Source organism: Budorcas taxicolor, chromosome 14, assembly GCF_023091745.1.
Source record: "Budorcas taxicolor isolate Tak-1 chromosome 14, Takin1.1, whole genome shotgun sequence".
Taxonomy (NCBI): Eukaryota; Metazoa; Chordata; class Mammalia; order Artiodactyla; family Bovidae; genus Budorcas; species Budorcas taxicolor.
In genome coordinates this window covers 68,461,362-68,484,093 of record NC_068923.1, presented here as the reverse complement: position 1 = coordinate 68,484,093, position 22,732 = coordinate 68,461,362, and the positions used below count along the sequence as shown (strand labels likewise).

At 41.4% G+C, this 22,732-nt stretch overlaps 1 protein-coding gene across 1 annotated transcript in view; it reads left to right on the top strand.

Moving 5' to 3' along the window:
- Positions 1-552: 552 nt before the first annotated feature.
- The window catches only part of TRHR (thyrotropin releasing hormone receptor), a 45,776-nt gene continuing 23,596 nt past the window's right edge, over positions 553-22,732 (top strand). The window contains exon 1 of the mRNA XM_052652018.1: positions 553-1,341. Within this exon, the coding sequence (XP_052507978.1) occupies positions 553-1,341 (789 nt within the window). The remainder of the gene's footprint in view (positions 1,342-22,732) is intronic.

Here is a 22,732-nt window from a genome sequence, read left to right as displayed (position 1 = left end):
TCTGAGAGATTTCTTTGTATTTATTTTTCAGGTAGCTGATATTGTTTCTTTTTTCCCCCCTTTGGAGGATTCTTTCAAAACAGGGAGCATTTTCTGTGTCTCTTTTCTTGAGCATTTTTGTCCATTAAGAAAAAAAAAACAGTCCCTCTTATTGTAAAGTGGTCAAAACTGTTACTCTACCGTGTCCTGCTGCTGCTAAGTCACTTCAGTCATGTCCAACTCTGTGCGACCCCATGGATGGCAGCCCACCAGGCTCCTCTGTGCATGGGATTTTCCAGGCAAGAGTACTGGAGTGGGGTGCCATTGCCTTCTCCACTATCCTATACTAGATTGCAATAAAAGGAGTTTTCAGGAGTACAGATGAGCCCTATTACTGCAGAAAAATGGGAGGTGAAGTGAGAGAACATGAGAATTACCTGTAAGTGATTGTGATACTGTGAATGAATATGGACTATAACTCTTCACAGGGGGAGAGACCCAGTGTGGTAAAGGCAGGGCAGCGGAAGGAAGATGTGTTGAGAAGTGTTCCAGAGAAGCCTCAAGCCACTAAAGATGGAGAACGAGACAGGAAGTGAACTGAACCAAACGCAGCTTCAGCCGCGAGCTGTGGTGGCCCTCGAATACCAAGTGGTCACCATCTTACTTGTGCTCATCATCTGTGGTCTGGGCATCGTGGGCAACATCATGGTAGTCCTGGTGGTCATGAGGACCAAGCACATGAGGACCCCCACAAACTGCTACCTGGTGAGTCTAGCAGTAGCTGATCTCATGGTCCTGGTGGCCGCAGGCCTCCCCAACATAACGGACAGCATCTACGGTTCCTGGGTCTATGGCTACGTTGGATGCCTCTGCATTACTTACCTCCAGTACTTGGGCATTAATGCATCCTCTTGCTCAATCACAGCCTTTACCATTGAGCGGTACATAGCAATCTGTCACCCCATCAAAGCCCAGTTTCTCTGCACATTTTCCAGAGCCAAAAAGATAATCATCTTTGTCTGGGCTTTCACATCCATTTACTGTATGCTCTGGTTCTTCCTGCTGGATCTCAATATTAGCACCTATAAAGATGCTATTGTAGTGTCCTGTGGCTACAAGATCTCCAGGAATTACTACTCACCTATTTACCTAATGGACTTTGGTGTCTTTTATGTTGTGCCAATGATCCTAGCCACTGTCCTCTACGGATTCATAGCTAGGATCCTCTTCTTAAGTCCCATTCCTTCAGATCCTAAAGAAAACTCTAACACATGGAAAAATGACTCGACCCATCAGAATAAGAATTTGAATTCAAAGACCTCTAATAGATATTTCAACAGCACAGTATCTTCAAGGAAGCAGGTAAGCAAATCTGAGCCTCCGAGTTCACAGAGGAAATGTGGGAGAGAGTTCCTTGTGAGATAGGATCAACTTTGCCCTACTTAGCTGATGGCAAAACTAAAACACAATCATACAAACATTTCACTGGTGTAAGCCTCTGCTTTACATATTAAATCCATCTCCAAAACAACCGAGGATCTAAAAATAGATGGGAAGTGTTGACAGCACACCAGCAGGTACCAGTTTGTGTGCTATTAAATAAAATATAAGGGAATATAAACTGAAACCCTTGAATTCTACCTTTAAAATGGTGTGCCTCTCTGAGAAATGTTATCAATATATTTAGGCCATTTCTGGCTTCTATAGGTAGCAGCTGCATATTTTGAAGAACTCTATTGTCTGAAAAATATTTGACAAGGTAGTTTGAGAAAAGATGAGTCAAAACAATACTGAAACTGAGAGGGGTTCCTGGACTCTTTTTTTTTTTTTTCTTCTTCAGTCTTAGTGGGGAAAGATTCTGTCACTTTCTCCTTCAGCTCCCTACAGAATGTCCTGGCGTGTACAGGCTCCCAGTGGACTCTGCTCAGGAAGTATTCTGATAAAAAGGCTAACACCAGGCTTATTTGTGACAAAGAATGATTGCATTTTTCACACGTCTTTTTCCTATTTAGCACAGCTGTGTTTCACATCACCTGAATGGTCAGGTGGTTAGGGTTGAACAGCGGTTTTATATGAGTGAAGTGTAACTGTGTTTCAGTAGGTGTAGTTTGTAAGACAGTTGCAGGAATACTTTATATCATGTGCACACTTACCTATAGTTACACACCTAAGTCATCTAGGAACTTGGCTTTCAGATCCTTTTCTTTCTTTGTTAAACAGGAAAAAGAACAGGTGATCAGCAAGACTTGCTCATTCAAATAGGTTGAATTTTCTTTCCTTTTTTTTTTTTTTGATCCTGTAGGAATTTAGTTCTTCCTATGTACATAAACAGAAAACTGAGTGTACTTTTTAAAGTATGCAGATGAATCATTCATACTATCACTTCCTAATCTCTGGATTTGCTGAAATATGAAGAATTGTATTGAATGTTGGGCACATAGTGAAGTAAGTTACTAATAAATAGTGGTGTTTTAGGCATGCATGAAATGAATAATGAACCATCACTAAAAAGAAATATATACAACATTTTAAATGATATCATGACATTTGATTTATATAACATTTATTATTAAAGGTGCCTAGATGATAAAAGGGAAGACTTGAGATACTATTGCCAGCTCTTAGATTTCTGTTGCTTTGGATCTAGCAGTGCTACCTAATACAAGGTATATTTGGCCATCTATTACCCAAAACTTGATTAAGGGAAACTTAGAGAGGTCTGTTGGCCATCTGCCAAGGCAAACATTAACAAATACAATAAGAGAGTAAAGAATATGTACATCTCAATTAGAGACTAAACATGGGTTAATGTCTGCAGCAAAGAAGGTCAGGAAGTAAATTCATTCATTAGACTCATTTATATTCTTGTTATAAATTCTAAAAAATTGTTTGTCTGGTCTAATGTCTTCCCTTTCAATTACAGTCATTAGTACCTATCAGCATTAATAATGTGCTTTAAATTGCTAATTGTGTTACATGTTCACACTCATATTTCAAAGCTGTTAACAGATAGGCTGTCCTCATAGAGGCCGAGTGGTAAAACAAAAAGCCAAAGGCTCCAAAAAACCCTGGGCTTTAAAATTCTAGAGTTCTAATAATCTTGATGTATGACCCTGGGTAAGCAGAACTCTCTGAGCCTCAGTGTCCTCATCTTTAAGCACGAGGATAAATAGCAACCAGGATTGGTGTGAGGGTTCAATGAAATACCTGATGAAGGACACCTAAAGTTGGTTCATCTGAGTGTTTAATTAGCCTCATTCTGGATCTGTTAATATGTTGGCAACTGTAAGGGAAAGATTTATTCTTTAAACTATACTTGCACCATTTAAACAAAGAACATTGGTTGAACAGGTGTGTATAGGATTTGGCAACTTCTCGAACTTTTAATAATTAGGGCATTTGGAATAGTGTTCAGAGCATTTAGGGTTGTCATGAGGATATGGCTGGAAAGAGAATGGTATGGATTTGGAGAGGGGACCAGGACAGGGTACTATGGGGGAATTTTTATAGTATGTAGTGATTTGGTTCCCTGGTGGCTCAAATGGTAAAGAATCTGCCTATAATGCGAGAGTCCTGAGTTCAATCCCTGGATTGGGAAGATCCCCTGGAGGAGGGCACGGCAACCCACTCCAGTTCTTGCCTGGACAATCCCCATGGACAGAGGAGCCTGGCAGTTTACAGTCCATAGGGCTGCAAAGAGTCAGACATGACTGAGCAACTAAGCACACTCAGCAGTGATTTGGTTGATTAAAATGAAGTCTTTGAAGGAACAGCAGAAAGTAAGATTGGATTGCTAGTGTATATGTGTATCTGTGAGAGAGAAAGAGAGAGAGAAGAATGAGAGAAAGGGCTGTGGAGGATCCCAAATAACAGGCAAAGGAAGACGTTTGAACTCAGTGCAGGAGCAACCAAGAGTGTGAGTGGGGAGCAGGAAGCAGTGGTGAGGAAAGTGGTTTTGGGGACAATAAATCTGACAGCTGTGGACGAGGCAGGGTTGGAGGCTGAGACTCTGCCTCTACTTTTGAAGAAGGACCACTCTTGAAGCTGTTGGTAGTAATTTAGGCATGAAGTATTGTAGCAAGATTCTCTATCAGGAGAATTTAAAGTAAAGTGTGAACCAGAGAGGAGTTTCAAAGAAAGAGGAGGTGAGATGTGAACATGTCAGATACAAAGGGTGAAGAGGGGACAACTCGGCGGTTCTGAATCTAGAACAGAGGTGTCTCCCGATGAATGGAATGAGAGCCATGAAGGGCAGTCAGTTTTGTCCAAAATCAATGACCCTTTGGTCTGGCTTTTTCCTCTTCTGAAATGGGTCTTTTCTTAAATCTTGAAAAGATTCTAACCTCCACCTCCTCTAGCCCCAGGATTGATTCTACTATTTTCTCTGCATGTTTTTTCTTTGGGGCAAGTTGAATTTACATTTTAATAAATATTCTATCTGGACCAGGTCTTTCTAACCAAGTAATTAAAGTGTGTAGAGCTTAGGAGAACTACATTTTAGAGGAAATATAAAGAATATTTATATGTGAGGGACAAGTGTGTGAGGTTTGTGTTTGCTGATTTGTTTACTTTTAACTTATATTTCGGATGCAGAAAACTCAGGCCAGAATCTTCTTTCTTTCTGTTATTCAGATTCACCTAAATATTTGGTCAAGTCAATAAAACAAATTACTCTAAATAATAGCTTGGAATTGTGTAGACAAAAGAATTACCTGATTGACTAAATCTTTTGTTTTACAATTGGTTGTTTTGATGCTGGAGCCACAGTTTAAAGGATCCCATTTGTCACATTTCAGCTCCATCTACACAATACCAAAAGATCTCTCTCTGTTCAGTCAATTCAAGTGTTCAACACTGTATAGATAAAATGTCTTTATCATTGGCTGAAGAACTGATTGGATCTTTTGGCATTGTGGAGACACAGCAGTATCTTGCTAAAGGACAACACTGTGAATAAACACATTCAATTCAAATATTTGCTTTCCATAGGACACAGAGATATGTAGACTATTTTATAGATCAGGCTACCAGTTTCATTTTCAGTTGAGTCACTCTAATGTACTTTTTTTTAAAACAGTATAGCTAGTGGGAAACTGTGTAACATAGTCTGAATAGAAACTCCAAGAGTTTGTGACAAATTTTTCATTATGGGTTTTGTTTGACTGGACAAGTTTTTAAAAGGCCAAATGGTCTTTGTTTCTGTAAATTTCTTAACAGCCTTCTACCTTCCCAAGAGGAGTGTTGGTAACCCAAGAGACAAAAGCAGTCTTCCTTTTAAAGAAATACACGCCCTTTATTTGTTGCTGTTGTTGCTGTTATTGCTGCTGATGATTGAAAAGCAATCGTATTATGGAAAACATAGAACACAAGGCATAAGAAAAAAAGCATCCTGTATCCTACCTCTCAAAACCAGAGTATATTAGCATTTAGTAATATTTTTCTCATGTTTTTGCTTGATTTTCTTTTATATCATTATAGTCAACATATAGATATATATATATAGCTGATATACTGCTGATTCCCTGATAGCTCAGTTGGTAAAGAATCTGCCTGCAATGCAGGAGGCCTGGGTTCAATTTCTGGGCAGGGAAGACCCCCTGGAGAAGGGATAGGCTACCCACTTCAGTATTCTTGGGCTTCCCTTGTGGTTCAGCTGGTAAAGAACCCTCCTGCAATGTGGAAGTGGTGGTGGGTGGTTTAGTCGCCAAGTCGTGTCCGACTCTTGCAATCCCATGGGCTGTAGCCCACCAAGTTCCTCTGTCCGTGGGATTCTCCAGGCAAGAATACTGGAGTGGGTTGCCATTTCCTTCTCCACAAGATCTTCCCGACCCAGGGATCGAACCCAGGTCTCCTGTATTGCAGGCAGACTGAAGACCCGGGTTCAATCCCTGGATTGGGAAGAGCCCCTGGAGAAGAAAATGGCAACCCACGCCAATATTCTTGCCTGGAAAATCCCATGGATAGAGGAGCCTGGCAGGCTACAGTCCATGGGGTCATGAAAAGTTGGACACGACTGAGCAACTTCACTTCGCTTCACTTCGTAGATACATAACCTTACATGCTGCTTTTACACAAAATGTTGAAATTAATATTCCCAAGGATAGCACAGAGTAAAAAAAAAAAAAAAAAGGATAAGATTGTGAGTCAGTTTTTCTCAGCCTCAGTTTTCTCATTAATAAAATGAAACTAACAATGCCTCATGGAGTGACTTGAATCAAATGAGAGGCATCAGACAAAACCCATGGTTTTGTCTCTCCTCACCTGTACCATCAGCTGTCCTTCCCGCAGCCCTGTCCTTCTCAGTGACCTCCACGCCCCCGGCAGCCTCCTGACTCCGACTCTGACTGAGCAATCTGAGTAGGATGTGCTCGTGGAAAATGATGAACTTGGATAGAAAAGGGGCTTAAATGTGTCTCTTCTCCCCTGCCTCCCTCCAACTCTTACCTTTTTAAAGAAGAAACCCTGAACAAGAAAAACAGAACACAAAAAGGCGTAATAGTGGCAACAGGGCTGACATTTGCAGACATGAAATCACTGAAGTTGTGTGGGTAGCCTAATCAATGATTAAGCTCAAAAGGCAAATTAATCATACTAAACTCTTCAGCATTAGGCCTAAATCAGAGGTTTCTCAAGTTTACTGGGCCTGTTTTCATACTATTCTCACAGGTCCATCTTTCATTTTTGATTGTCTTATTTGCTCTATTTGTCTGGGCCCAACTACATTCTTAATAATATAAAGATTTCTAAGATGGGGGGGTGCAATTTTTGCCACTAAGCACACAGATATCTAGTGTGCCATCTTATTTTTTTATTATTAAAGAAAAGTGTTCCATTTTCTAATTCACATCCTATATAAGGGAAAACTCCATCTGCCATAAATTGCCTCAGTGAAAGTGCCCTACAGTTTCATGTTTTGTGCCCTTTGGTTAGATGAACACACATTGTTTATTCCCAATTTTATACTTGCAGCTTCGAGTTATAATTTCACTGGTAGAGAAAAATAAATTTTTCTATATGCCTACAAAAAAGAAAAACCTGCACTCCTACAGAATTCTCAATTTGACCATATACCAAAAAGCCCCTTAAAATCAGCTAACCTTGAAAATAAAAAATTATATTTCTTTATGCATTCTCTTGTGAATTCTTCAAGTTGCAGACAGTCCAAGTTCCATACAGATGAAGGCTGGGCTGTAACCATGTTCTTAGTCTCCTTTACTTTGGTTATGAGTTAGGGGAAGGTGAAAGGTGAAAAGTCAAAGCTAGGTCAACATTAAGCTGAATTTTATGGTAGATCATTTTTATATTCAAAGAAAAGTGAAAACAGTGAAAGTGTTAGTCGCTCAATCATGTCTGACTCTGAAAGCCTGTGTACTGTAGCCCACCAGGCTCCTCTGTCCATGGAATTCTCCAGGCAAGAATACTGGAGTGAGTTGCCGTTCCCTTCTCCAGGGGATCTTCCCCACCCAGGGATTGGACCTGGGTCTCCTGCATATCAGGCAGATTCTTTATCATCTGAGCCACCAGGGAAGTCCAATATTGGGGAAGATTCAATATCCTCTGCAGTTTAATGAAATATTCATTCATAACCCCAAAAGCACCTAACACTGCTAGATATAGAGGCCACCAGGACATTTAAAAGCAAACTCTTCCCCTTCAAGGAGCTCACTATTGGCCGTGTGCACAAATAATCCTGAGTAGACTATTAATGGTTTACAATAGAGGACACAGCATCCATGAGGAGAAAACCTGGGAAAGAGTGGAGGAAGGCTCCGTGGAGTACATGGCATTGATCTGGGCCTGTGAAGATGAGTGGAATGTCTCAAAGCAGCAATAAGGAGAACAGAGAAGAAAGGAAGAAAGTTCAACTGAGAGAGGAGTTAATAGGGGGAGGGTGGGCACGTTCAGGGAGAGAATAGTCTAGTATCATTGAAGTGGGACAATGGAAGTGCATTGTCTGTGGAGGGAAGCCTGAACTGGACTGTGGTTGCTCTTTCCCAGCCCTGACCTTTGTCACTCCACCTACTTACATCCACACCCAAGGTTACAACTCCCACCTATGAGAGCCCAGGACACAGCTCTTGCAAAGACATCTGACCCATAAAACCTAACTGGTTTTTGGACATCATGCAAGTACATCAAATCCAATATGACTAAATCTAAATCCATTTATTTCCTTCATAAATCCATATCCCTTTTCTTCTTTCCTATTTTAGATTCCCAGACCGCAAATCTAGGAGGCCTTATAGTACTTTTCTGTCCTATCTACCCACCCCAAGTGATAACCAGATGCTAGTGATTCTAGCTCCTAAACTCTCATGTTTGACCTACTCCATCACCCGACCATTGCCCTAGTTTACCATTTCTCATCTGCTCCATTTCAGGACACGAAGCCTCTCCCATTCCACCATCTCCTAGGTCATCCTGCACACTGCTCACCAGGAGGTTTCTCTAATACACAAATATGTTATCAAAATGCTTTTTGTAGTTCCCTGAAGCCTAGAGTTTAAACCTCTTCGCATAACACATGTGATCCTGACTCCTTTATATGTTTTTAACTTCATCGCTTATGGCTTGCCTAATGTATACTTTATATCCCAGCAGTACTGAATTATTTGTAGTTCTCTGAACTTGCTACTTTCTCTCAGCTGGAAAACATTTCATCTGGCAAGCTCCCAACTCTCTTCCAAGTCTCAGATCAAATGGCAGCCCTCCCATGCACCCCATCAAGCCTTCCCTGCATTTCTCAGGCAGATCTATATAACTGAATGCCTAGCTATAATCATTATGTTAGGTATTCTACCTGTTTCCACAGTACTTTGTATTTACTTCTGGTTTAGTAATTCTCATGTATCATAATTGTTACCTGTTGGTCTTCCCATTGCCACTAACGTCTGTAAGGGTGGGGCCCTTATTCCCAGTGCCCTCAGCACTGAACTTGGCATGCAGCTCTCCCCAAAGAATATATGGCAGGTCATGTGTTGCAGCCAGGGAATACAGGCTTTGCAAGAGTGGGTGGCTAGCATTTCTTCGCAAATCTACATTCAGTGACTTCATACTGGTTGCTTAAAATTGGTCATGATTGGAGTACTAGTATTGTAGAAATCAGCAAATATGACATTTCAGGGCCCCTCCCTTTTTTGTGGAGAGCCAACTGTTAAATATTGAGCAATACATTTCTGTGTGTGTGTGCATGTGTGTCATACATAATAAATGAATTGTAAAAGAGTACATGATGTACTCTGCACAGAAGTTAAATAAGCAGGGTGACAATAGACAGCCTTGACGTACTCCTTTTCCCATTTGGAACCAGTCTGTTGTTCCATGTCCAGTTCTAACTGTTGCTTCCTGACCTGCAGAGCAGTTTCTTAAGAGGCAGGTCAGGTGGTCTGGTATTCCCATCTCTCTCAGAATTGTCCACAGTTTCTTGTGATCCAGACAGTCAAAGGCTTTGGCATAGTCAATAAAGCAGAAATAGATGTTTTTCTGGAACTCTCTTGCTTTTTTGATGATCCAGCAGATGTTGGGAATTTGATCTCTGGTTCCTCTGCCTTTTCTAAAACCAGCTTGAACATCTGGAAGTTCATGGTTCACGTATTGCTGAAGCCTGGCTTGGGGAATTTTGAGCATTACTTTACTAGCATGTGAGATGAGTGCAATTGTGCGGTAGTTTGAGCATTCTTTGGCATTGCCTTTCTTTGGGATTGGAATGAAAACTGACCTTTTCTAGTCCTGTGGCCACTGCTGAGTTTTCCAAATTTGCTGGTGTATTGAGTGCAGCACTTTCACAGCATCATCTTTCAGGATTTGAAATAGCTCAACTGGAATTCCATCCCCTCCACTAGCTTTGTTCATAGTGATGCTTTCTAAGGCCCACTTGACTTCACATTCCAGGATGTCTGGCTCTAGGTGAGTGATCACACCGTCATGATTATCTGGGTCGTGAAGATCATTTTTGTCCAGTTCTTCTGTGTATTCTTGCCACCTCTTCTTAATATCTTGTGCTTCTGTTAGGTCCATACCATTTCTGCTCTTTATCAAGCCCATCTTTGCATGAAATGTTCCCTTGGTATCTCTAATTTTCTTGAAGAAATCTCTAGTCTTTCCCATTCTGTTGTTTTCGGACACGACTGAGCGACTGAAATGAACTGAACTGAACTGAAAAGAGTACATACATGCATAGTTGAGACTAAGTCAAGTCCAGCACTCTATTTTGCTCCCTGAAAAAGTATTGCTTGCCATTCCATATCCTTCTCTGGTTTTAATTAAAATTTATTTTCTTTTATTGACTGTCTTTTGCATTATAAAATAGCAAAACTAGCAACCAGATAGTATAATAGTGAGTTTGTTGCTAGATAAGAATTTGAGGATGATTTCCCCACTTTCAGACAGAACAGGCCGACTTAGAAACATGGCATATGCAAATCATAATTTACTTTTTGTACAAAATCCTGTTGGCTTTCCAACAAGCCTTTCAAATATCCTTCCCAATAAGAGAACTACACTGGATGGAATATGCAGAGATGCAGAGGGATGGCAATGTAGGGAAGGAAACAATGTGAGCAGAAGTACTAAGATGAGAATAAATCTATCTGAGTGCTCCTCTGTGACTAATTTTCCAAAAACAATTTGCACACATCATCTTATTTCAAAGAGAAATGCCCCCAATTTCCCCTGACTGGCTTTCAAAGCCCTTTAAAATCTGACCTTTTCATCTTTTTCCTTGCTTTGTTCAGCCATTATTTCTTTAATTCGATGAACAATTACTGAGCACCAATCTCATGCCAGGCATTACTCTGGAGAACAAATAATAGTCGCTGTCTTGTGGAACTTTCTGTATCACAATTCAAAAGCAGTTTGAGTGGTATTTTTGATTTTTCAGGTATGTAACCAGGAGTGGATCATATAATACCTCTATTTTTAGTTTATTGAGAAACCGCCATACTGTTTTCCACTGTGGCTGTGCCAACATGCATTCCCACCAACAGTGCACGAGGGTTTCCTTTTCTTTCCATCCTTGCCAACATTTGTTATTTGTAGTCTTTTTGATGATAGCCATTCTGACAGGTGTGAAAAAATAAAAACACTAATTTGAAAATATATATGTAGCCTAATGTTCATAGAAGCATTATTTACAATTGCTAATAAATGGAAGCAACCTAAGCATCTATCCGCAGCTGAATAGATAAAGAGGATATGGTACATCTATACAAGGGACTACTGCTTGGCCATGAAAAAGAATGAAATTTTGCAGTTTGCAACAACATGGATAGACTTGGAGAGTATTATGCTAAGTAAATATGTCAGAGAAAGACAGATACTGTATGATACCACTTATATGTGGAATCTAAAAAATAAAACAAACTAGTGAATATAACAAAAAAAAGAAACAGACACAGAGAACAAACTAGCAGTTACCAGTGGTGGGAGGAAAGGAAGGGGGGCCAGTTAGGATTAGGGGATTAAGAGGCACAGACTACTGTGTATAAAATAATCTACAAAGCTATTGTACATCACAGGAATATAGATGATACTTTATAATAACTGTTGTTGTTCAGTCACTTAGTTGTGTCCAACTCTATGTGATTCCATGGACTGCAGCACACCAGGCTTCCCTGTCCTTCACCATCTCCCAGAGTTTGCTCACACTCATGTCCGCTGAGTCGATGATTCCAACCAGCCATCTCATCCTCTGTCGCCCCCTCCTCTTCTTGCCTTCAGTCTTTCCCAGTGTCAGGGTATTTTCCAATGAGTCAGCTCTTCACATCAGATGGCCAAAGTACTAGAGCTTCACCTTCAGCATCAGTCCTCCCAATGAATATTCAGGGTTGATTTCCTTTAGGATTGATTGGTTTGATCTCCTAGCTGTCCAAGAGTCTTCTCCAGCACCACAGTTCAAAAGCATCAGTTCTTCAGTCCTCAGCCTTCTTTATGGTCCAACTTTCACATCTGTACATGACTACCAGAAAAACCATAGCTTTGATTTGCAGACTTTTGTTGGCAAAGTGATGTCTCTGCTACCTTTAAAATTGTGAATCACTATATGGTACTCCTGTAGCTTATATAATATTATACATCAACTATAACTTTTTAAAAAGTTGAACGAAACAGTAGGAAAATACAAAGTTAGGCTATACAATGTGCAGAAGAGACACAAGGAGTGGTGAACACCGCACATGATGCTGGAGAACAGCACCCCCAACAGAGAAGAGTCACTGCACTTTTGAAAAACAAGCAGGCAGTCACCAGGCTGACATGAAACCAGCAGGATTAGTCATTTATGTGGTCAAACAGAGCCCAGGGTAAGACTTTGGAAGACCCTGCGTGTCACTGAAAATATCTAAATTTGGTCCTAAGGCACCAGGGAACCACTGAAGGACTCTAACAAGGACAGTGGCAAACTGGATTTGACTTTTGGAAACTTCATTCATGAAATTTTACAATGAATCCAGCCCATAACCTGGGAAACAAAAATGACACTTTTGTAATCCAAGCAAGAAAGCAAAGACTTGCACTAAGATGTAAATAGTAGAGAAGGCTAAGATGGATGTATAAGAGCAAAATCAGTGGGATTTAACTACTAATTTATCAAATGACAAAGGAAGAAGTTCCTAAATCAAGTCCCAGATTTTCAGCTGGAATGAGTGGACAGACAGTGGTGTTAGGAAGCATGGCACAGAATACAAGAGGAAGAATGGCCTTTACCTATATTTATTCCTTCCTCAGAGCTGCAGGTGTGTCCACTACATTCTCCCATGTATACCAAGCTCATTTAACTTTGCAACCGTGCTGGTGTAATTTTTCCAACCTGTAAAACCCTCCCCACTCTCAATACCTCCCACCTCTCTGAAAAGCTCAAGGTCCCAGTTCAGGCTGCAGTTAGAGCAAAGAATCCCATAGGTTGAACATCTACCCAAAGGCAGAGTCCAGCATGATCTCTGGAGTCAGAAAAATGTAAGTTCAATTCTACTTCCTGTCTCTGTAACTTGGATAAGTTATTTTACTTCATAATACTTGTTTGTCCAAGGGTAACATGGGATACTAACGATACCCACTCATAGGGTTGCTGTGAGGAAATACCTAGTACATACTAAGCATTCCATAATTCTTATTTACTATACTTAAATTATATGTCATAATTAGAATATTGTTTATCCCCACCTTATTCATGAAATAGCAAAAATTTTAGACTAGTAATTCATTCCTGAAGAAGACAAAGTTTAGAGGTTATAGTAGATGGATCTTCCAGGCTCACCTAACAGGATATTCATAAGATCAAATTAGTAAGTATTTCTCAGTCTTCTGCTCTATGCCCAGAGAGAAATACAGGAAGCACATTAAGTTTATATGTACTAATTCAATATATCATCACCAGAATCCTGAGTAGGAACTAACTGTAAAAGAGGATTTGGAGGCATAGGAATACAAAGTGATGTGCCAGTTGTGTCAAAGCCAAGATTTTAACCCAGCTCACCTGCTCCCTTTCAACCATAGAGTAAGAGACAAATCAAAGGAGAGATCAGTAAGGGTTTCCTGGAGCTGGAGGTTTGGGCCACATTAAAGAGACTGAGCAGAAAGAGGTCATTCCAGATAAAGGAGGGAGATGAGAAGGATCTGATGGTATTATCAATGGGAGAATAAGCCCAGAATTGTATTATAAAGCATGCTCTGTCTGAGGAGTAGTAATGCAGTTAGCTAGATGTGTGCCAAAAGTTTATGGGAAATAAATGTGGAGGACCTGCAAGCTGGGACTGGATCAGTGAGGCCAGAAAGCCAAGCACAGGGCCCCCACTGCCACCTGCCTTCCCAAGTTCCCCATCAGGCTGGTGAACAGCACCAAGGGAGTCACATTCCACAGGGGGCAGCTTCGGAGTTTCCCTTCCCTCGTTAACTGCTGCCTATCCATGTCCCTGACAGCTCAGTTGGTAAGGAATCTGCCTGCAATGCAGGAGACCCAGTTCAATTCCTGGATCCGGAAGATCCCCTGGAGAAGGGATAGGCTACCCACTCCGGTATTCGTTTCAGCTGGTAAAGACTCTGCCTGCAATGCGGGAGACCTGGGCTCAATCCCTGGGTTGGGAAGATCCCCTGGAGATGGGAAAGTTTACCCAGTATTCTGGCCTGGAGAATTCCATGAACAGTATAGTCCATGGGGTTGCAGAGTTGGACACGACACAGCAACTTTCACTTCCAGCCATGTACAGGGCCATCACCAGTTCCCTTCTTCTGGGCCGTAAATGCCCTCCTCTTGCATAAATTTCCACAAGTCTGCTTTCCTCAAGTCATCACACCTGGAATTTTTTTCCTCTGAAATCCCCCCAGCACCCACCTTCTCTCTAATGCTGTTTCCCTAATTCCAGCCTCATCATGTCCTCTCTGCACTGGAGACCAGGAGGCCAGTCTATCTGCCTGGCCAAACCATTGCATAAGCTTCCTTCCTAACCACTCCCCTGCCTCTTGGTTGCCCTTTTGCAATTCAGCCCCCAGGGTGCTACTAGAATGAGCTAAAACACACACTAGATATCATCACTATACCCTCATTCCCTATAGGTTTACATCCAAGGTGTTATCACAGCACACTGGGACAGCTAAATTCTGCCCCTCGCTTACTTCCTCAAGCTCCTCCCCTTTCTGTCCCCAGCATACCCTTTCACAAGCAGTGTCCTTTATCTGGCCACACTCTCTCCTGCCCTCAAGCCGGTATACATACTCTCCCTGCTGCAAGCATTCCAAACAGGTGCAAGAACAGAGGGCTACAGACAAAGGGACAAGCACCAATCCCTGCCCCTGGAGGGAAGGAAAGTCTGCTCTGAAAGCTGATCTGTGAGAGGGTGAATTGGAAGTAACAGTTCTGATGAGGACCTGCATGCACCAATTTGCTGGAGTCATTGTTCACATGTCTCTCCCACCAGATTGTGTGCTTTGTTGAAAGAAATCTTAAAGGACAGATGTTAAAAAACATTGTCAGGAATCTTTAGCTTACAATAAAGATATGGAAATTTTAGATTCTAAGTATTTAGGATTTGGAAAAAGTTATACTCTAAGTGAGTAGTCAGGAACAGATATGTGCATTTACAAACCAGTAGAATAATAGAAAGAAAGTATGACTAGGATTGAATTTATTTGTATATTTGCCTGGTGGCTCAGACAGTAAAGCGTCTGCCTACAATGCAGGAGACCCAGGTTCAATCCCTGGGTTGGGAAGATCTCCTGGAGAAGGAAGTGGCAACCTACTCCAGTATTCTTGCCTGGAGAATCCCATGGACAGAGGAGCCTGGTAGGCTACACTCCGTGTGGTCGCAGAGTCAGACATGACTGAGCAACTTCACTTTCTTCCTTTCTATTCTTTTTATTGAACTACAGTTAAAATTATATTCATTTCAAGTGTACAGCATAAGTGATTCAACATTTACATACATTATGAATTGATCACCACTACAAGTCTAGTAACTTCTGTCACCATACAAAGTTATTATTGTAATTATCTCCATGACATTTATTTTTATAACTAGAAATATATACTTCTTAATCCTCTTTACTTATTTCACCCATCACCCCATCACCCTATCTCTTGCTAACCACCAGTTTGTTCTTTGTTATCTATGAGTTTGTTTTTATTTTATTTTATTGTCTGTTTTCTTTAGATTTCACATACAAACACAGTGCATTTTATCGCAATTCATAGGTATTGCCATTTTTGCAAATTGAAATTTTGTGGCAACACTGTATTGTTGATAGCATTTTTTAGCAATAAAGAATTAATTAAGGTATATATATTGCTTTCTTTTAGACAAAATGCTTTTATGCACTTAATAGACCACAGTATAGTGTAAACATAACTTTTATATGCCCTGAGAAACCAAAAAATACATGTAACTCACTTTATTGTGATATACCCTTTATTGCCATGGTCTGGAACCAAGCTCACAATTACTCTGAGGTGTGCCTGTGTAAGTGAAATCATACAGTATTTGTCTCTCTGTCCCACTTACTTTACTTAGCATGTATTTACCCTCTGGTCCATCCACATATTACAAATGGCAAGGTATCATTCTTTCTTAAGGCTGAGTAATAGGTAGTGGGGACAAGAGCCCCTTTGGAGGGGCCAGATGGGACAGGTGGGTTGAGTGAGATGGGTCCCAGGGAACACCAGGATAGGGTACACGACTTTCGCTCGGTTGATGAAGTGGGACAGACATGGCGCGTGCCAGCCCTGAGCCAGCTAGGTGAAAGAGAGTGAAAGAAACTTGGGACCCACCAGTGCTTTCGTCTCCAGAGAAAGTGCCAGCAGAACCCTGTGCCTCTGGCACCTGTCTTTATGTCAGTGATCTCCTCTGTGTGTGCCCAGGTTCTTTTCAAGCTGCTACCTGTGTGCTGGGACTCAGAGGGAGCAGATTTATGGGCAAACCCTGCAAGAGTGAAATCTCAGTTTTCCCACAGCCCTCCAGCTCTCCTGGACATAAGCCCCTCTGGGTTTCAAAGCTAGATGTTATGAGGGGGATCATCTTCCCAGTGCAGGACCCCTGGGGCTGGGGAGCCCAAGGAAAAGCTCAGACCCCTCTCTCCTCAGGGTTGGGGAAGGGGTTCTCCATGAAAGTGATATCTCTCCCATTTGTAGATCACTGCCCTGAGAGTGGGGGTTCTAACTAGACCGCATCTTGGCCCCTCCTACCCATCTCAGCGTGGCCCTTTCCTTATGTCCTGAGTTGTAGGGAAGCTTTTCTTCTCGTCTTCAGGTTGCCTTCAGAGACGGTTGCTGTGTGTGTAGTTGTGGAGCATCCCTGGGAGGGGGTGAGCTCAGAATCTTCATACTCCACCACCTTGCTTCCGACTCTGACTAGAGGTGAATTTTTTTAAAGGGAAGGACAGATGGACAAAATCCAAGTTCTGGAACAATGACTGCATTTAAGAGGCTAGAAGAGGGGTGGGTTCTTTGCTAGAGATTAAAAAAAAACCCACAATTCCCCCCTCTTGAAACAGCTAGAGGGCCAAAGGCATATTTGTAGCAGGTGATTCCAGTTACAAGGGAAAGTAAAGAAAGACAAATGAGCCAGGGAGAGTGAGAAGTTTCAGTTAAATAAATCAGTGGACTTACCTAAATCTGGATAGTCATGGCCTTGATGCTAGAGTCAGACACAGCTCTCCAGAGCTGCATGGGAGGCACCTAAAAAGAACTTGAATAAACTAAAAATTGAATTAGCTCTGAAGATTAAACAAAGCTAAATGCATGTGCTCATGGAATAGGATGAATAATGTAAAGCACCTGGCATCCATATTTAGTTGCAATAAAAATAGATAATGTTATTTTGGAAAAGAAAATAGTGCAATCTTTTATAAACATCACAGGTGACTTTTAGCCAAAATCTATATCCCTTGGATAGATTGCCTGAGCATAATTATAAATTAGCTGCAAGTAAGTAAAGCTTCCTATGCCTTTCCATTCTGTGCCTTTGTTGTTTGAGTTTTATGGGGCTTTATGACTATGGGAGAATTCAGCATCCTCTCTGCAGGCAGCAGCTCTTAGCTGGGAAAACAAGGAGAGTGGTGGCACCATTGGGAGAGTGAGAAAGGAAAGAGGCAGAGGAAATGGAGAGCACCCCATGGATCTTTAAAGATCATTTGTAGAGTCAAGTGACTAAAGCCCCCATGTGCAGGACTGACATCCTGCCATGGTTCCTCTGGTGAGAGTTCCCTCGGTGACTGATTCTGCCTGACAAACATTTACAATACTATGCATGTAGAAAAATCTTTGGGAACAGTAAGAGAAGAGTGCACGGAGACAGTTTTGTTCTATGGGGAAAAGATAGAAAGGGACTCGAATTCAAGATGAATTTACAGAAGAAATATTTAACTAGATATTATAAAGCGCTAGAATGTACCACCAGGAGTTTCTTTACAAATCCATTAGGCATGTCTCTGAAGAAATTAAGAGCAATCGAGTCAATACTTTTGTATAAACCAACTGTGCAGTAGACAGTGGAGGTATTATCCTGGAATTAAGGATGGCTTTGTTCAATTTTCACAATCCCTTCAAGTTCATTATTATATGAAATGGGAAAATAGTGGGATTAAGGTTCAGTCCCTGGGTCAGGAAGATCCCCTGGAGAAGGAAATGGCAATCCACTCCAGTATTCTTGCCCGCAAAATCCCATGGACAGAGGAGCCTGGTGGACTACAGTCCATGGGGTCACAAGGAGTCAGACATGACTAAGTGACTAACAGGGACAGATTTGCATCTGCTCTTTATGAGTCAGTTGAAAACCTACTGTATGTCAGGCACTGAGTTAGGCACTGGGATATAAAAATGAACAGGAGTTCCCACTCACAAAAATATCGCAGTCTAATAGGAAAACCATGAAAGTAAACCGATCACTAACATCATAAAGGAACAAGTGTTACCATGAGGGAAAGCACAGATTAGTGTTACCTGATCCAGATAGTTCTGGGGAAAGATGAGCATCAAAAAGGCTGTCTGGAAAAGAAAATTCCTAAACTGAATGGATGATGGAAATTAATGGAAGCTGTCTAGGTGAAGAAGGGAAAGAAGGTGACTTATGCAAAGGTAACCACAGAGGTGAAGGCCAGGAGTCCAGAAAGAACAGGATTGGTCCAAAGAACTGAAGTAGCTCATTAAGGCAGAGCAACAAAAGTGGAGACAACCAGGAATGAAGTCTTAGCCTAGGATACTGAGAAGGCTTCCCTGGTGGCTCAGATTGTGAAGAATCTGCCTGCAATGGAGGAGACGCAGGTTCTATCTCTGGGTCAGGAAGATCCTCTGGAGAAGGGAATGGCAACCCACTCCAGTATTCTTGCCTGGAAAATTCCATGGATAGAGGAGCCTGGCAGGCCGCAGTCCATGGGGTCGCAAAGAGCCAGACACAAGATTGAGTGGCTAACACTTTCGCAGGATACTGAGAATTTGGACAATATTCTAAAGGCTATGAAAAGTCACTGGAAGACTGCAAGGCAAGGTGTATTATAGTTGCATTTATGCTTGAGGATGATCAGTTTTCAGTTGGCAAAAGATTAGACCAAAGTCAAAGACATTAGTTAGGAGAGTGCTGAATGATATGAGTGAGATAATCTGAGTAATACTGCAAAGGCCTAATACATTGAGGGAAATAGCAGTGAAAATAGAAAGAGATATATTTGAAATAGAATCCATAGACTTGATAGATCTAGGTATGTAGAAACGGGGAGAGAAATGACTCCAACACTTGAACCACTGAGATAAAAAGTGGTATGACAGTTGAGAGTCTGCATTCTGGATCTCATGCCCATGTGAGTGCCTGGGCCATGAAAATAATAAATGTTATTATTAATTGAATAGTGTAATTTGTCTAAATGAAGACAATTAGTGGAGGAACATATCTCAAGGAGGGTGAGCGTGTTAAATTCAGTTCTGCCTTCATTGTGTTTGAAGTGCCGATAGAATACACAGGCACAGTCAGAAACACAGAATTAGAGCTAGAATAAACATCTGACCCGAAGATATAGATTTGAGAGCAAATCAGGTTTTTGAAGACTCTGGAGTAAGTGTAATTATAGAAGGAAATTTTGTGGAATTGAAAGGAAACCCTGGAGTAGCTTGAATTATAGAGAGACTAGGATGAACAGTCTATGAAATTAACAGAAGACATTTCCAAAGAGGAAGAAGGAAGAAGAGGAGAAATAGAGTCACAGAAGCCAACAGTGGATCAATAAAAGAGGCAAAGATAAGAACTGAATAAACACTCAAAATAAGTATTGGTAATCTTTGTGAGAAGCATTTCCACAAAAGCATAGGGAAGAAGGATAAATCAGATCTCCCGCAGTTGGTGAGTGAATCGATGCGATGAAGAAAACTGGAGAGAATAAGCAGCTATCCTAAGCTTGACTGCGACAGACAACGATGATGATGGTGAGGAACAAGACAGGGTATTTTTATAATTGTTTCACTTGTATTTTATTTCTTAAAATGAAGAAATAATAATGGGAAAGAGGTAGTTGAATGGGAGGATTTATTACACAAGCCAGACCAAGTATTGGTAGAGCCCAGTTTCTGAGGATGCAAGAAAGGAAACCGTAGAGTGTAGGCAAAGCTCTCAGACAGGAAAGGGGGCATCCTTGTTTCCCTTGTCAGCAGGGTTTGTGTCTAATTCACTGACCCATTTACGGCACCTAGCACTATGTCTAGCACATAAAAGTATCCAATAGGTGTTCATTAAATAAACAAATGGATAAATGAATGAGTGAAAGAAGGAATGGATAAGATACCAAAAAAAAAAAAGAGATGAGGATGACCATGTTGCATTAGTTTAAAGTGCTGGGGCAGGAAGTGGTGAGTTCTCACAAGCTGGTCTCTATTTTCTCAGTAATGGGATGGACAGTATCAACTGAGAATGAAGAAGCAATCCAGAAAGAGGGAACATGAGAAAGTTCCCATGAAGTTCATTGTGGAAAATGGGAAAGGCCAGTGGCAGGGAGAACGGGAACAGGATTCAGTCCCATTCTTGTTTAGAAAAGGTGAACCAGAGGACTAGTAAGTTGTTCCTGCCATTTAGTCACTAAGTCGTGTCCGACTCTTTTGAGACCCCATGGATGGTAGCCCACCAGGCTCCTCTGTCCATGGGATTTCCCAGGTAAGAATACTGGAGTGGGTTGCCATTTCCTTCTCCAAGGGATCCACCTGACCCAGGGACTGATCCGTGTCTGCTGCATTGGCAGGACGATTCTTTACCACTGAGCACAGGGAAGCCCAATAGCAAATTACAGGTGGTTTGATTTCTTCATGACATCTGAATACTTGCAGTGGACCTCTTCTAAGACTTATTCCCAAAGAACATCTCCAGCAAATTAGGAAAACCCATCCCTTTGTTTGGACAAGCAGAGGTCTTTGCTCATGGTGCCCTGTTTAGAAGAGCCATTTCTTTGTCCTCAAGGTTTGTTTCCTCTTCAGTTGCAGCAAGTGACACACCCACAACTGATACAATTTCACATTTAGCACTTCATTCCCTTTCACTGAGGCAAAGATCTTAAGACAAAGGGTCAGGTCAGACCACATGTGATGCGTTGCCGCAGGGCAGGGATTTTCACATTTGCCAAAATTGCCATGGCAAGCTCTGCCTCCAGACTGATAGGAGCCAGGTGCCTCGATAAACCCCTTCAACCAAAACGTTGTGGACAGGATGAGTTCACGGGCAGTAACTCCTTCCTCACCTCTCCTTTATCAGCATCCTCAGCTGACGTGCCTAGTGTTCAGTCTGTTTTTCTCTCCCCTCAAACATCTTGGCTCTTTCCACTTTATATACTTCGAGTTTTTATTGAAGTATAGTTGATTTACAGCACTGTGTTAGTGTCAGGTGTACAAAGAAGTGAATCAGTTATACATATACCCATGCCCACCCTTTTTCTTGGATTATTTTCTCATATAAATCATTAAAGAGTGTAAAGTAGAGTTCCCTGTGCCACACAAAAGTTCTTATTAGTTATCTATTTTATATATAGTAATGGGTATGGACTTTCCAGGTGATGCTAGTGGTAAAGAATCTGCCTGCCAGTGCAGGAAACGTAAGAAAGGCAGGTTCCATTCCTGGGTCCAGAAGATCCCCTGGAGAAGCGAATGGCAACCCACTCCAGTATTCTTTCCTGGGAAATCCCATGGACAGAGGAGCCTGGCAGGCTACAGCCCACAGGGTCGCAGAACTGAACATGGCTGAGTCCTTGGTGTGTATGTGTCAACCACAATCTCTCAAATTCTCACTGCCCCCTACCCCTGGTAACCATAAGTTTGTTTTCAACAAGTGTGACTTCTGTTTTGTAAATAAGTTCATTTGTACCTTTTTTTTTTTTTTAGATCCCATATATAAGCAATATCACATAGCATTTGTCCACTTTATCTTTGGAGGATTTTGGAAACATACTTAAACGTGATTAGCCTTGGGACAAAACCAACACACTCCATTTTGCACATGGTGCTTGACTTTACCTTTGCTATTGACTTTATCTCAAAGAAAGAGGGTATAATGAGGTACAGACACCCTTAATAAACAGGGATCCACGTGGTCAAGGGCCCTTGACCCTTCTTGTTCAAATGCAAGTATACTGGGTTCTGTGCCTCACTGAGCCCCTTGAGATGCTAAAGGCAAAACCAGAGAGGCGTCTCATAAGGACACTTTTTTCTATCAGTGCTACACTTCACACTTGAGCATCACGCAGAAAGTTTGTTTATTTCTCAGAGGAGCTCTCCCATCTCAAAAAGCCTGTGCCAGCCACTCAAAATCCAATGCAGACCCAAATTCAGACAGGTGGGAACTGCTGTTATTCACCATGGCTTTTAAGCTAATGAATAAAAGCTTCTGTTGCTGGCTCCTCCCCAACTCCACCCAAATCCTCAGAAAAATTAATTAAAAGAGGTTGTTAAATCACATCAGACTTATGGTCCCCTTCTAAACATGCTTTAAAATAGATAATTATCCATGCATAAACCACAAATAGAAAAAGCACTCTGGGACTTTTTTTAAAATCATGAAGACTAAGGCATACACAAAGAGAAAAACCTCACAATCCTATTAAACTCATTCAAAAGAGAGACATTTCTAGGCTGAGATGGCATGAATTATCTTCTCAAATAATTTTTAATGGCCATTAAGAAACTCTTGGTGGCCCTTTAAGTTTTGCAAATGTAGACTCACTTTCAGATGCTGCTACTATCTTTTTTCAAGGAGTTACAGAGCAAAGCTATTAGGATTCTATTCAATACGGCCACCTTCCTGCC